At 39.8% G+C, this 15,796-nt stretch overlaps 1 protein-coding gene across 8 annotated transcripts in view; it reads right to left on the bottom strand.

The window, feature by feature from the left end:
• Window positions 1-15,796, bottom strand: part of TAPT1 (transmembrane anterior posterior transformation 1) — a 97,297-nt gene that overhangs the window by 5,287 nt on the left and 76,214 nt on the right. For all 8 annotated transcript variants that reach the window (XM_073342448.1, XM_073342449.1, XM_073342450.1 and 5 more), the window contains 3 exons: window positions 14,584-14,652; window positions 11,657-11,733; window positions 4,697-4,857 (listed from right to left, as the gene is read on the bottom strand). In XM_073342448.1, coding sequence (XP_073198549.1) covers window positions 4,697-4,857; window positions 11,657-11,733; window positions 14,584-14,652 — 307 coding nt within the window. The remainder of the gene's footprint in view (window positions 1-4,696; window positions 4,858-11,656; window positions 11,734-14,583; window positions 14,653-15,796) is intronic.

Genomic DNA, 15,796 nt, shown 5'->3' with positions numbered 1-15,796 from the left:
AGGGTTGGAAGGGACCTCAGGAGGTCATCTAGTCCAACCCCCTGCTCAAAGCAGGACCAATCCCCAACTAAATCATCCCAGCCAGGGCTTTGTCAAGCCTGACCTTGAAAAGCTCTAAGGAAGGAGATTCCACCATCTCCTTAGGTAACCCATTCCAGTGCTTCACCACCCTCCTAGTGAAAAAGTTTTTCCCAACATCTAACCTAAACCTCCCCCACTGCAACTTGAGACCATTACTCCTTGTTCTGTCATGTGGTACCACTGAGAACAGTCTAGATCCATCCTCTTTGGAACCCCCCTTCAGGTAGTTGAAAGCAGCTATCAAAACCCCCCTCATTCTTCTCTTCTGCAGACTAAACAATCCCAGTTCACTCAAAGAAAAGGAGTACTTGGGGCACCTTAGAGACTAACCAATTTATTTGAGCATGAGCTTTCATGAGCTACAGCTCACTTCATCGGATGCATACCATGGAAACTGCCACTTCAGTTCACTCAGCCTCTCCTCATAAGTCATGTGTTCCAGACCCCTAATTATTTTTGTTGCCCTCTGCTGGACTCTTTCCAATTTTTTCACATCCTTCTTGTAGTGTGGGGCCCAAAACTGGACACAATACTCCAGATGAGGCCTCACCAATGTAGAATAGAGGGGAATGATCACGTCCCTCCATCTGCTGGCAATGCCCCTACTTATACAGCCCAAAATGCCTTTAGCCTTCTTGGCAACAAGGGCACACTGTTGACTCATATTCAGCTTCTCGTCCACTGTAACCCCTAGGTCCTTTTCTGCAGAACTGCTGCCTAGCCATTCAGTCCCTAGTTTGTAGCAGTGTATGCGATTCTTCCATCTTAAGTGCAGGACTCTGCCCTTGTCCTTGTTGAACCTCATCAGATTTCTTTTGGCCCAAGCCTCCAATTTGTCTACTTCAGTGGTTCCCAAACTTGTTCCGCCGCTTGTGCAGGGAAAGCCCCTGCCGGGCTGGGCCAGTTTGTTTACCTGCCGCGTCTGCAGGTTCGGCTGATCGCAGCTCCCACTGGCCGCGGTTCGCTGCTCCAGGCCACTGGGGGCTGCTGGAAGCGGCGGACAGTATGTCCCTCAGCCCGTGCCGCTTCCAGCAGCCCCCAGTGGCCTGGAGCAGCGAACCACATAGATCCCTCTATATCCACCATATAGGTCCCTCTATATTCTATCCCTACCCTCCAGCGCATCTACCTCTCCTCCCAGTTTAGTGTCACCTGAAAACTTGCTGAGGGTGCAGTCCACACCATCCTCCCGATCATTAATGAAGATATTGAACAAAACTGGCCCCAGGACCGACCCTTGGGGCACTCCGCTAGACACCGGCTGCCAACTAGACATGGAGCCATTGATCACTACCCGTTGAGCCCGACGATCTAGCCAGCTTTCTATCCACCTTACAGCCCATACTTTTTTAACTTGCTGGCCAGAATACTGTGGGAGACCGTATCAAAAGCTTTGCTAAAGTCAAGGAATAACATGTCCACTGCTTTCCCCTCATCCACAGGGCCAGTTATCTCATCACAGAAGGCAATTAGATTAGTCAGGCATGATTTGCCCTTGGTGAATCCATGCTGACTGTTCCTGATCACTTTCCTCTCCTCTAAGTGCTTCAGAATTGATTCCTTGAGGACCTGCTCCATGATTTTTCCAGGGACTGAGGTGAGGCTGACTGGCCTGTAGTTCCCCGGATCCTGCTCCTTCCCTTTTGATACTTCTGAATATCCTGTCCAAACCACTTCACTTTTTGTTACCACTGCCATTAGGATCCTAGAATGCTTATTAATGCAATAAAATATTGTGTATGAATTCCATTAACGTTGTGATACAAATTCAGCAAAATGAAGTCCAGGAAAGCCAGGAGTATACCACATGTCATCCATATTGAGGAACAATGGGATGCAATAAAACAAGATGATAAAAGGTCATGATCATTGTGGCATGTTACTGAAAGCCATATGGTAGGTTTCTGGTTTACTTTCCTGTTTTTGATGGTTTGTGTAATAAGATTGTTTACTCCACCCATCCCATCTGAAGCCAGTTGAAATGATCCCAATCAACAGTAGTAACAGATCTGATTTCTGTGAAAGAATCTACTTATGTTACCAGTGACAGGATTGTATCCCAAAGTATCTGCACAGGAAAGCTGGATGCCCTAAGTTTTATCCCACAGAGAAAGCTCAGATATGGTAAAATAATTAATGTATGTATTTGTATGGCATCTAATCCCAAAATATCTTCATGAACTCCCTGATTTGTTAGGATTCCTTCTTTTTGTTTCCATAGAACTGAACACTGGGTTTATTAATACAATTTTTAAAAAGTGTATGAACACTTAATACATTTCTGTGCTGCATTAAAATATAATGTTTGAAACAGCTGAAACTGCATGATTTGCCCCACCCCAAAGGGAACTTGGCAGGAAGAGCAACAAAGGTATTTTTTGCTCCTCTTAGAAACAAGGTAACTGATAACTGACATATTTTAAGGGAGTTTTTGAAAAACATCTGCCTTGGTTTGAGAAGCTGTTTTAAGACCCAGCCAAGAGAACATTATCTGACAAAAGTAATAAACATCAAAATAGGGGTTTGCAACAGAAATATTGCAGCAATGTGTAAAACAATATCATTACTTGTTCCAGACAACTACTTTATAAAGCAGCTTCTTTATCATATCACCTCTTCCAGTCATTTGTATATTTTTTAGGAAAATAACTAATCTTTGGAGTAATTTAATAAAGTCCTGTATAAGTAAAACATAATGCACACACCAGGGAAAAACAGTCATAAAAGGTTCACTGCAGAGCTTCAATATGTAGGTAGGTATCTTCCCATTGAACAGTTTCCAGAGGAAGCCACTGTTCAATTTAAAAAATGATTACCAGTCTAATTAGTGAGCTCATTCTTCAAGAGTAGTTTCAAACTTTACCAATGATAATTGCAACTGTGTACATTCCTATGAGAAAGGTGCAAACTCTCAGGAAAATAAACTATCCTTATACTGTAGGCTGAAGGAAAGTAGGTTAGATAAATTCCTTGAAACCGGTGATTATATTGCTAGCAATATAGGCTGTACTGTTCAAGCCTATAATTGGGGCACAGGGATTAATCAATAATGCAGAATTCTGCAATAATAATGAATAGACAGGAGAGAAGGCAAGCTAGAAAAATTCTTACATATGATCTGGCTTTATAGGGAAACAATTGTTGTTAAGAGTCACTGTATTTATAAAATGAAGTCATGGCACTGAAGAATTAAGCTTCTTCCACCTTTGAGGATTTTATAGAAGCTGAGAATATTTTTTTAAATGACATTCACAGAAATATATAGGTCTCTGCTTCTTATAAAATTGTGTCATTTGAGGCATAAGCTCTCTGGACTGACCTGGTAAGCTTACTGCTGCTTCAGCTAAAAATAGTCTTCAGAATGTATTTACTGGGAACTGTTGGTAAGTTTTAATGGTCAACCCTTAAAACATGAATTATTAAGTCCCACATCCAAATAAATTATAAAATATTTTATAATTTAAGAAAAAATTAGCACTGTAATACTGTAACATTTTCTAGTGAAAGCTTGGAAAATGCATCCAGATCTACTGTACATAAGTTTTTTCACCATATAACCAAAAAGCCCAATATTATGGATGTAAGCCATTTTAAAATAAATATATGCACTAAATTTAGTCCAATGTGATTTGACACAGTTGAGATATAGGGTTTTATAACTGAAATGCTGATTCTTAACTCTAGTATTGCTGGCAAGACACTATGATGTCTAACAAACACCTTAAATTTCATGCTGTTCAAGTCTTTGGCAAACCTTAGAGCAGAACACAATAAAGCCTCACTGTTAAATTCTCAGGGGCTCCCACTGGATTCTTCCCAGAGACAATATACAATCCAACTTTGTTGATCAGAACAGTGAAAGTTTCTGTTTCCCCCCCATATTATGTCAAAGAGGGATATTAAAAAAACCCAACTAATACACCATTACAATTATTTATTAATAACAGAGGTTTTTTTTAAACACCCGATGTTAAAGGTGCTATATATAAACTGCAGAAGACTAAGAAAACCACCTTATATACTACAAAACAAAAAACAAGGAGGCAAATCTCAGATCAGGAGAATTAACATTAATCCCACTTAGAGAATGAAAAGCTGCCTGAAATCTTCCTATCTTCATTACAATTTTAAGTAATTGTACCTGCTGCATATCATATTTTGCCCACTTTTCTATAAGAATTCAATGGAATATTCCGTATGAAACGTCAGTATTGTCAGAGCTCAAGCCAAATGTGAAATATCAGCATTTACAAGAAGGTGTTCCTCTAAATGCGCACATTCATGCATACAAAGTCAGTACTAGTTCTCATTTTTGCTTCCCTACCTCCTTTCTCATACCCTGGTGGAATTTTATTGTAGCGGAGAATATTTAGGTCTGTGAAGGATGAAGCACTGAATAATGGAAAATGAATTCTTCTGTTTACAGAATTGTGCTCCAGCTGCTAGGTGTATGCTCACAGTCCTAACATGTGAACCAAAGCATAGTTATTATGTGGTACAGTTTGTGGTAAAGGTACTGTTGAACAGCAGAGAGGGGAACAGCAGACTGAATATTAAGTTTAATCTGGAAACAGTTTCCTTTTCACTGATCATCTGAACAAGCACTTAAACTTACCTTGAGTAGATTTAAATTTGCTTTGGGGTTTGCTAGGTGGTTTGCCTGGGGTGCTAGTAGGGGGAGGACTGAACAACTTCTCTTCCATTTTTGCCTCCTTTACATATTGGCATGACTTGCCCAATAACACAATGCTGTTAAGGACTTTTAGTGAAATTAACCTGAAAGATAAAAGGGTATATTTACATATTTGCATTAGTGGATGTTCATATAAAAACAGTTTCATGTATGGTTTCTGCTATTTGGAAGGTATTTAATTTGTTAGCTAATCCTTCCAACTGTAAGGCTTTTTCTTATGTCTTATAGAGAACCCCCCCCCCCCCCCAAAAAAAAAAAGGCAGCACAATCATTTGGTTTTAGGCTCGATGTTTTAATGTAAAGGGTTTCATAGGGTAGAAATTTCAAATGTTTCTAGAAGTCATTTGGATCCTAATATCAGTATTTTAGTTACTTAATATCAGTGTTTACTTCATGGAGCAGCTATGGGAATTTCAGTAAATTTTCAATACACTCAGTATCTAAACATTTACTTTGAAGAGCGTATCAAAAATAATAGCAAGTCTGTGATGGCTTTGAAGCATCTCTAACAACAACAACTACTATGTGGAGCTCTCAAATTTTGAACTACCATGGGCCACATAAGGAGTTAAAAGACTACACCTAATTTCCATAAAATGTCCAAATTGCAGTAGCCCTCAGGTGTGTGGTCCACAGAGTCTACAAGTCCAATCATGCAATATTCCATTTCTATCTGAGTAGCCAGGCTGGGAGTAACATGACCCAGTAGACAGTGGAGACCTAGATTCTTTCCTGCCTCTGCCACAGATCTGCTGTGTGAACTTTGGCACATCACTTAGTTATCTCTACCTCAGTTTTCCCATCTGTAAAATGGGAAAGAGGCTTTTCTACCATTGTAGAGTGCTTTGAGATTTACAGATGAAAAGCACTTTATGAAAGCTAATTAATACTACTATTGACAGAACATCACATGCTAGGACCTTTAATATTTTAGACTACGCCTCCATATTGAAGATGAAGGCAGCTGTGATTTAGAGATTTGATTTACAGGCTAGTTTGATGGTTCCATGCTATTCTGGGCTCAGAATTTGAGTCTCCGGAACTTGTTTCTCACTCAAGGAGCTGCAAGAGTACCTTTTATTTCTCTCATTAGACAGCTCTACAGCAGTTGTGATAGGGTTTGGATGGAGCCCTATATCCCTACTCAACATTAGGATAGTAAATAGGTAGAGAAGAATGTGGGAACCCACTGATTATGGAAATCTTAATAGACATTGTGATAATCTAAGTTCAGAAAATTTGCTGGAAAAAGTGAACGTTTTCAAATTAAAAGCCTTAGAGCAGGTCTAACTTGTGCATTATAAAGAGACCAAAATATACTTCAGTAGCAATGCAACTATCACACAATGCATTAACACAAATCATGTCAAAAAGAGAAAAATGTAGCATACAACCTTTCTCTCTCAAAGGTATTTTTATGTAATACATTTTCCTGTAAAAGTAAGTCTGTTTGAGGGATAGGAGGATATGCAGAGCAGACAATCTTCAGTATTTAAAAAGGAACCTCTCACTTTGGTACCCAAGCAACCACAAACTAGACGAAATTAGATTCCCCCAGGTCTGTAACTGTGGTTCTATAAGGTCCCTTCTATTAGGGTAAGAGAATAGGGTGATGTCGTGGTGGGCATCTGCTAGAAACCACCAGACCAGGAGGATGAGGTAGACAAGGCTTTTTTTGGACAACTAATAGAAGTTTGCAGATCAAAGGCCCTGGTTCTCAAGGGGGACTTCAATCACCCTGACATCTGCAGGGAGAGCAATACAGCAGTGCACAGACAATCCAGGAAGTTTTTGGAGAGTATTGGGGACAACTTCCTGGTGCAAGTGTTGGAGGAACCAACTAGAGGCCGTGCTCCTCTCGACCTACTGCTCACAAACAGGGAAGAATTGGTAGGGGAAGTAGAAGTGGGTGGCAACCTGGGAAGCAGTGACCATGAGATAGTCGAGTGCAGGATCCTGCCAAAAGGAAGGAAGGAGAGCAGCAGAATATGGACCCTGGACTTCAGAAAACCAGACTGATGCCCTCAAGGCACTGATAGGCATGGATCCCCTAGGAGGCTAATATGAGAGGGAAAGGAGTCCAGGAGAGCTGGCTGTATTTTAAAGAAGCCTTATTGAGGGCACAGGAACAAACCATCTCTAAGTGCAGAAAGAATAGCAAATATGATTTAGTTGGGGTCGGCCTGCTTTGAGCAGGGGGTTGGACTAGAAGACCTCCTGAGGTCTCTTCCAACCCTAATCTTCTATGATAGTTTTTCTTTCTACAAAAACATGTCCCTTGCTTTCTCTCCCCATACCGCCTTTCCAAAAACAAGATACTTTCACAGATATGTACTATTATTTTGAAAAATGAAGGGTTCAGGGCCTAATCCAATTCAATGAGAGTTGGATCAGGATGTTGGTGGGTTACAACCCACCCAACTGATGTATTAATACCAGATTTTCATCATGAATTACATAGCAGCTTCCAAGTTTTCTTCTGTCACAGGGCTTTGGGTTTTTAACTACTGGGAGGGCAGAAGTGGGTCAGATTAGTTTACTGTGAATAGCTGAAAAATCATATAAAATTAAATCAAAACGCAAATTTCAAATATTGGGTAAAACTTAATATTTTTTATTACATTTAACTATGTAATTAAATAAAGAATTATTGTTTCACCCCATCAGAACAATTTCCTCCTTATTTTAGTCTAAATCCTTTGTGATAAAATCTTAAAGCATTATCTAGGCAGTGTTTCTCACATGTCTGTATTATACCTAAATTCTGTCTCTCGTATTGCAAATAATTCCACTTATGTAGATTATAATTACAGACACTGAAAGCAGTGTGCAGAACTTGGAATTACTCAGAGGATTTAGGAGATGTACTAATTCTAAACCTGAGATCACAGCAAAAGAATAAAGTCCATTCTCACTTTGAAATTCATATCGTATGACAAAATCTAATCTAATAAACTAAATCCAAAAAAGAAACAGGTCACAGCTGTCTTTATTCATGTTTACTTAACACATCACTATAGACTCTGTCTCATGCCATTTTGAAGGTCAGTGTCCCATTTGGAGCAGAATTGGCAAGTTGAAGTCAGGTGTTTTATTGGTGCAATTTGTTTATTTACAAAGTGTGCACAGGTCCTGTTTCCTTGAATTGGGGTGGTAACAAAACACAGACATAACTTCCTTCCTGCAGAAACCACAGACCAGGCACTTCTGCCCTGTACCCAGGATTCCTGCACTTTGTCTCTCTCTAAGGCCATACCCAAGTTTTACTGCTGAACACAGAGGGTATGTCTTTTGAGTATGTCTACGCAGCAAAGAATCATAGAATATCAGGGTTGGAAGGGACCTCAGGAGGTCATCTAGTCCAAGCCCTTGCTCAAAGCAGGACCAATCCCCAATTTTTGCCCCAGATCCCTAAATGGCCCCACTCACAACCCTGGGTTTAGCAGGCCAATGCTCAAACCACTGAGCTATCCCGCGTCTGGCCTGTGCCAGCTGACTTGGGCTCTCGGGCTGTGGGGCTGTTTCATTGCTGTGTAGACTTCCGGACTTGGGCTGAAGCCTGAGCTCTGGGACCCTCCCACCTCTCAGGCTCCAGCCCGAGCCTAGATGTCTACACAGCAGTGAAATAGCTCCACAGCCTGAGCCCTGATGGCCCTAATTGGCTGGTACAGGCCAGCTATGGGTTTCTCTTTGCTGTGTAGAAATACCCTTTGTGACCCTGGGAGCCTTCAAAGCCAGCTGGCTGAGGGGTTTCACCCCAAACTGTAACTCACATCAGGCCTGACACACACTGCCTCAACAAACTGGTGTCATAATATATATATATCTAAAAAGTGTCACAAATTATATATGAACTGGTGACATGCAGGTCCTGGAAATCATTGTATGATGTACGTATGGGTTGGGTACAAAGTTATAGATGTGTGTTGGAAATGTGTTCTTAAAATATGTGTTGGAAGACAGAGCATAAAACTCAATCTGCCCTAGACAAAGGAATGTGTATTCACCAGTCTGACTGGCTTGGTTACCAGCAGAAGACAATGGAAGTACATTTACATATAAGGTAAACAAAGCCATCAAGCTAAATGAGCAGGAGAAAAGAGCGTTTAACAATCATGCTGAGGGACAGAATCTGCACCCCAAGAAGCCTTCCTGTCTCTTGAGGTAGAGACAATGGCGTGTGAGTCATATAAGGGGACAAAAAAGATTTTTTAGTTATCCATCACTGAGGGGACAACAGGGTACAGCACCTGGGAAAGCTGGATCCTCTTGGCCTGAAAGGCAAGAGCTGCCGGAAACTTTACATAGTGAGAAACTGCTTAGTCAAAATTGTAACTTGCTAAAATTAAGTTTTACTCACTAGAAAGCGCATTTTGTTTTGTTTGTAACCAGTCCAATCTCTCTTATTCTTGCCTAGTATCACTTAAATCTCTGTATTCGAACTTTTTCTTGTTTTGTTACAAAACTATCACAGGGCTGGTATATTAAATTGGGAGTCTTCAGCTAAACCAACTGGCAGAATCCTGAAAGGTTTGCTGACCTGATACACAGTTGAGCAACAGCAAAACTCTCATTTGCTGAGGCAGAAGGATAACACAGTGGCTCACAATTCTGGGTGTCCTGAGCAGGATGTCAGTCTTCTCTGCAGTATTAACTTGGCTTTGCCTAGCCTGGGTGTGAACAGACACACTGCAAAGACACACTCAAGTTACAATGTCCTCATGGTGCTGCGCTTACCAGTGAGAGTTGCTAGGACTTCTGTGGGCATATCTCAGTTTTATGCTGCAGTAAACTGAGATGCTAACTGTTGGAGAATTTTTAGAAGGCACTGAAGGACTATCAGCATTCAAAGGGTTTATCTTGCATCCTCACTGCAAAGTGGGCTGGTAACCAGCCCATATGAAAGCAGCGCCCAGGCTTTAGTCTATACCACCAGACAGGCCAACTAGCTGGGCCTGAAAGCACCACTCAGCTTGGGTCAGAGGATTTTATATGTGGATGTAAGAATCTTAGTAAGAATCTGGGTTAATGTTACAGTGAAAACATGCCCAGATATTCTTCTAAACTTGCCCCAGCCCCTGAGTTTTATATCTGGGAAACCACTAGCCCACGCACAGACGCCAACTTCCCAAAGTGCCAGGGTGGAGGGGGGGCTCCGAGTCAACCCCTGGCTCTGCCCCAGACCCCACCCCAATCCTTCCCCCAAGGCCCCAACCCCACCACGCCTCTTCCCGCCCCCACTCCACACTGCCCCTGTCTTTTCCCACACAGGTCCGCCCCCTCCCCTGAGTGCGCTGCATCCTCCCTCTCCCCTGCCCCAGACCCTCCTGACTGTATGAAATAGCTGATCATGGCAGGTGGGAGGTGCTGATGCACATGGTCCGCCAGTGGGTGGGAGGCGCTGGGGGTGGGGTGGGGAGCTGATAGAGGAGCAGCTCGTGGGTGTTCATTACCTACCATTTTCCCCCATGGGTGCTCCACCGCGGAGCACCCACAGAGTTAGCACCTATGAGCCCAAGGCTACTTACTGAGACCACATGGGCTAGAAAGGAGAGTCTGAGAATCTACCCTCCTTCTGTGCAGTAGCTCTGCAATAGGTAGAAACCCTAAGGCTTCACCCATACAATACCCTTAATGACTCTCTGGGTGTGGTTACTGCTTGACATCTTTAGCTCTTTCCAGAGGGAGTTTATCAATATGCTTCAATAATCCCCAATGTGCAAGGCAGCACTGTTTGTCATATGATCTTTCAATTTAAAATCTTTTTTTCCCCAAGTTCTTCAGTTTAGCAGTTGAGTGGTATAGGTATTCAGTCACTGAATACAATCATGGTCATTAGCAGTTACATGTCTACTTTGCACACTATAAAAATTTTATAAATTTTATTTTATAAAATTTTATATAAATTTTGCACACTATAAAAATTTATCTCAATTTTAGTTTTTAAATGCACAAGCATTTTGTATTTACTTGCAGCTTTATTTATTAGTTAGTTAAAAATTGTTTCAGGTGGGAAATGACCAAAACGTCCCCTTAAACTCAAATGAGGCATGCAACTACCTTATCGCGAATGCAGAAGTGCAGCATAGAGAAACTACAAGTATCACAGCAACCTCCACTTGGATTTAGATTAAATGTATGTGAGGACCTATGTTTTCTAAGGGCAGCATGTGTGTGCTCAAGATCAGGGTGACTACCATCTGCTCCATTCTATCCAAATTTGATGTAGTCCTCGAGCTCCTGGCCAACTGCCAAAGTTACCCCCAGCTGAGAAAAGTTTCTATGCCTCTGGTTTAAGCAAACACATCATTATTAATTATTGTACAAGATTCTGTGATGTCTTATGATAAGCTAATCACTGTATTAAATAGCTATTATTATGAATAACTTCTGAAAATGTAAAATAACCCAAGTTTAATTCAAAAAAGAAATATATAAAACACTCCTTATACCCTATTTGACCCAGACATGAAGGATAATACAAGTATTATCCTTTGCAGTCTCACCCAATTTAAAAAAAAACAAAACAAAACCCTACAATCACTCTTGGCACCCTTCTCCTCCCTTTTAAACTCTGGTCTCATTTTGTTGACCATAATCATAACAACTTCTCACTAACTGAAAAGGAAGGCTCTGAAACGGATGCAAACGTTTATCTGCAAATTGCTCAGTAGTGGATGCTCAGAGTGCATGGCTGTTATTTTTAGATCCAACTATGACTGTTCTGCAATGCATTTTATATAAATTTCACACCTATTGGGCTCCATGGAGAAGTGACTGTATTATGTTTGTACCTTAAAACATCAACAGAGCAAATTATTTCTTACAATCATTTAAACAGTAAATACTGTTCAATATTTGCTTCTTTTGTGTTCCACTTACCCACAATAGAAGAGCACAACACAGGCATAAGCCAAGACTCCTTGTACTTTTATTGAGCTTGTTACGACTCTGATGAGCTGTTTTAAAAATAAAAGTTAAACAGTTCAGGCACATAGATTAATAATTAATACAATATTTAAAGAGGGCATTTACATCGAGTCAAGTTTGTGACAAAAATGAGAACATTTATACTAAGAAGAATTAACTTTGTAATGGTCTGTATTCCTCTTGATATTGTTAATTATTCAAGAATTGTCTGAATAAATATTACATGAGTATCTGCTATTACTTGACTATGCAATAGAGTTGTAATTCTAGTACGGCTGTCGATTAATCCATAGATAACTTATGCAATTAACTAAAAAAAATTAATCGTGATTAATCGCAGTTTTAATAGCACTGAAACAAGAGAATACCAATTAAATATTGCTGGATGTCTTTCTACATTTTCACATATATTGTATTCTATGTTGTAATTGAAATCAAAGTGTATATTATTTTTGATTACAAATATTTGCAATGTAAAAATGAAACAAAAGAAATAGTATTTTTCAATTCACCTCGTACAAGTACTTTAGTGCAATCTTTGTCGCGAAAGCGCAACTTAGAAATGTAGATTTTTTGTTATATAACTGCACTCAAAAACAAAACAGTGCGATTAATCATGTAATTAATCGCCTGACAGCCCAAAATTCTAGTAATAACTCTACAGTCTGTTGCTATATAAATGATTTATATCAAGTTCAGCATTATGACTTCATTGCAGAATCAAGAAAGAAATGATGGGCTGGAAGAGGATACTAGTTATTAATACAAACATCTGAGGAAACTACCCAATATGTATGTGTGGAAATCACATTAAAGATATTGATGTAGTGAACCACAATTGTAATGCATCACTCTGCACTAAAGAAAACTTGAGACTGAGCTGTTTTGTGGACTCAGCATGTTATGGAATCTGTCTGCTTGCAAAGTTTGAACATTAAGAAATCACAAGTTTGTTTTCAGTGTAGCACTTAAGGCCCCAGTTCAGGAAAAGACTTAAGCCTGTGCTTAAGACCATCCTTGTTAAGGATAGCATTTCAGCACATGCTGAACTTTAGACATGTACTTAAGTCCCAGCTTGAATAGGGATGCAATCCATAATGGAAGTCTAAGTAGATAACTGTAGCTATGACCATCGTAAATGTTGGTCCCTGCTGAACTTAGCTAGACAAAGTTATCAATAACATTTTTGCTTGATCCCTGCAGGACAGTATTGCAACAAAAAAACCAACAATTTTACATCACTAATCACTCTACCAGTAACATTATGGGACTTTGCTGGTAGAGTTGGTGCTTCTGTCCAATGCCATTATGACTAAGGGCTCATCTACACAGAGAAATTGACCATAACAATGATTGCAGAATATGGTATTCCAGAATAGCTCCCTTTGTAGACACTAGTTCAGAATAAAAGTCACTTTATTTCGGAAGAATTTATGTGCTCAGAAACAACAAAATGCACTAATTATTCCAAAATAAAGTGACTAACTCTGGAATAGCATGCCAACATGGGGGGGGACACAGGGAGCTAATCCAGAACAGTTTATACCACAATAGTCACCTCCCCTGTGCAGACAAGCCCTAAGCCACTGAACATACCAGTGCAGGGAAGGGCATGATAAGAAAACACTGAAGGTGTTTTATAAAAATTTTCCTACCAAGAGCCTTAAAAACCTGCACTACTGTCAGCTTCCTGGCAGCCAGCTGCTTTTGCTATTCTGACTGAACAATCAGGATACTTGCCAAAAGGAATAAATGTTCAATCACTATGGCGGTAGCCTGTTCCACTATAGCAGCCCAAGTCATTATAAATTCCATAGTAGTAATCTGCATTTAACCCTCTATGCTGGGAGGATAAACACTAACACATATATCAAGTGGTATAGATTTCCTTATGTTGAGTGTTAAGTCAGACGTGTAGCGTCATTTAGATGTGTTAAAATATAAAGAAGTGCTCATTTCACATTCACATAATTTTTACAACAAAATGAGCTGTGCAGCCTAACAACTATACATACATTAGACCTCTCCACAGAAGTAACAATCAAGCCCTCTAACCCTTAGCTCACTTCCTTCCCACATGACTGGGGGTGGGGTGGGGAGGAAGGGAGTTCCAGAATGTCCAAAAGATAAAGAAACTAAGCCCTTTTTGGACCAAGGAGGGGAGTGAATTCTGAAGCTGAGGGACCCTCATGCAGAACAATCTTGTAGTTAAGGCACTGAACTTGAATTTAAGAGATGTAGGTTCAACTCCTGGCTCTGCCACAGACTTCCTATGTGACTTTAGGCAAGTCACTTAATCTCCATGCCTCATTCTCATATATAAAAAGAAGATTATGTTTCCCTACCTCACATACGGTTGTGAGGATCAATTAATTGTTTGTGACCCACTCAGATATTAGGGTGATTGTGGCCATATAACCAAAATAGACAGCTCCCTCTCAGTTATATGAAGAAAACTCCATCAAAAATGTGTAAGTTGATCTCAACTGTGGCAGCAATGGAGAGAGAAACAGAGAGCATTTCTCAGGTAATCAGGTTCCTAACCCATTTACAGGTTAAAACCCAACACCATGAACGCTACCAGGAAACTTAGCAGCAGCCTGTATAAATCCTGGGGCATTTATGCTCCTGGCATGAAGTTACATCTAATAATTATTCACTTTATTCTGCTCCAGCATCAGATTCTATGTGGCCTTAAAATAGAGCACCAAAAATAATACAGTCTCCTGGTGGCAAAGACATGGGTCCTCATCTATTTCACACTGAGTTTCTTCAGAGAAATAAAGCATTTTTCTATGACCTTGAATTTTATCCCTAAGCAGAATTCTTACTAACCACTGAGAGATTTTTGGTCTGAAAAATGAAAATACATGACTTACTAAAACAGCCAATGGGAGAGGAATAAAACCCATTCTCCTGGAAACAGAATCGCTGTAATCTGTGTATGCCTGAAATAAATAAATAAATAAATAAATAAATTGGGATTTGTGGCATCTCTCCCCTATTTTACTTGGTGCACATTCTAGGAAGGTAGCAATCACTACTAGCATATATATTACATTGATAAAGAAGCAACTATTTAAATCTGGTAAACGACTGCTTTCACAGAGATCTACATAGATATGCAAATGTCGTTATCTGTTTATGTGTGAATACAATTAACACTAACATGACTGTTAAAATTAGCCACAGAGCTCTAAATCAAGAGCATTTAGGAAATTATACCACAAATCATGCCAAAGCATTTCAAAAGTGCACTACTGCCACTTCACTTAGAGATATTTTGGTTATCAATTCAGTTTTGATCCCTAAATATAATATGCAAAAATCCACACTGCAAAAAAAGAAGTGATTATCCAAAGCACCATAGTAGCAATTTAAATGGTCATTCCAACTTCCTCTGTAATTAGGCTCAAGATAACACCTCCCCTTACCCCTTTTTAAAAAAACAATTAAAGGCTTTGTTCTCATTGGTACTATAAAAGTGGTCTACTTTGCCTGAGAATTCTCATGTGGTACTGAAAATTCTCCGATGCTGAAGAACAGTTATATCATATAAGCACTCATATTCCTCAAGCCATCATCACAAAAAGAAATATAAAATATATGACTTTTCAGAATCATCTGGTTTATTCCTAAAATTAGTAATATGAAGATTCCATTAGTATTCCAGGTAATTTAGCCCCTCTTGTCCATGGCAAGGTACGAAAGATTTTAGCTTATGTTTCTTCATTCATAAGCTTGATAAAGGAAGACTGCTTACCAGTAATCTCAGTTCTCCGAATGTACTGCCTCTGCAGATCCATGATGTAGGAGTAACAAGCATGGCATGAGGGATTTGCATAGACAATTCATATGGTAGTAGGAAAATTAACAATGAATGTTGTACAGAACTATACTAGATCACCAAACTATGCTAAGATTAAATGGGAAGGAAGAGTAGATCTATTTTATGAAAGGCTGCAGGTAGTTCAAAATTACTTCAGGAAAACCCTGTTAAGCTTGTTTAGCCAGTTTACTTCAAAACATATCACACACCGTATATACTCATTCATAAGCAAAATTTTTTTAGTAAAAACGGGAAGCATCAGA

The sequence above is a fragment of the Lepidochelys kempii genome, chromosome 4 (assembly GCF_965140265.1).
Source record: "Lepidochelys kempii isolate rLepKem1 chromosome 4, rLepKem1.hap2, whole genome shotgun sequence".
NCBI lineage: Eukaryota > Metazoa > Chordata > Testudines > Cheloniidae > Lepidochelys > Lepidochelys kempii.
This window is presented reverse-complemented; position numbering and strand designations above follow the sequence as displayed.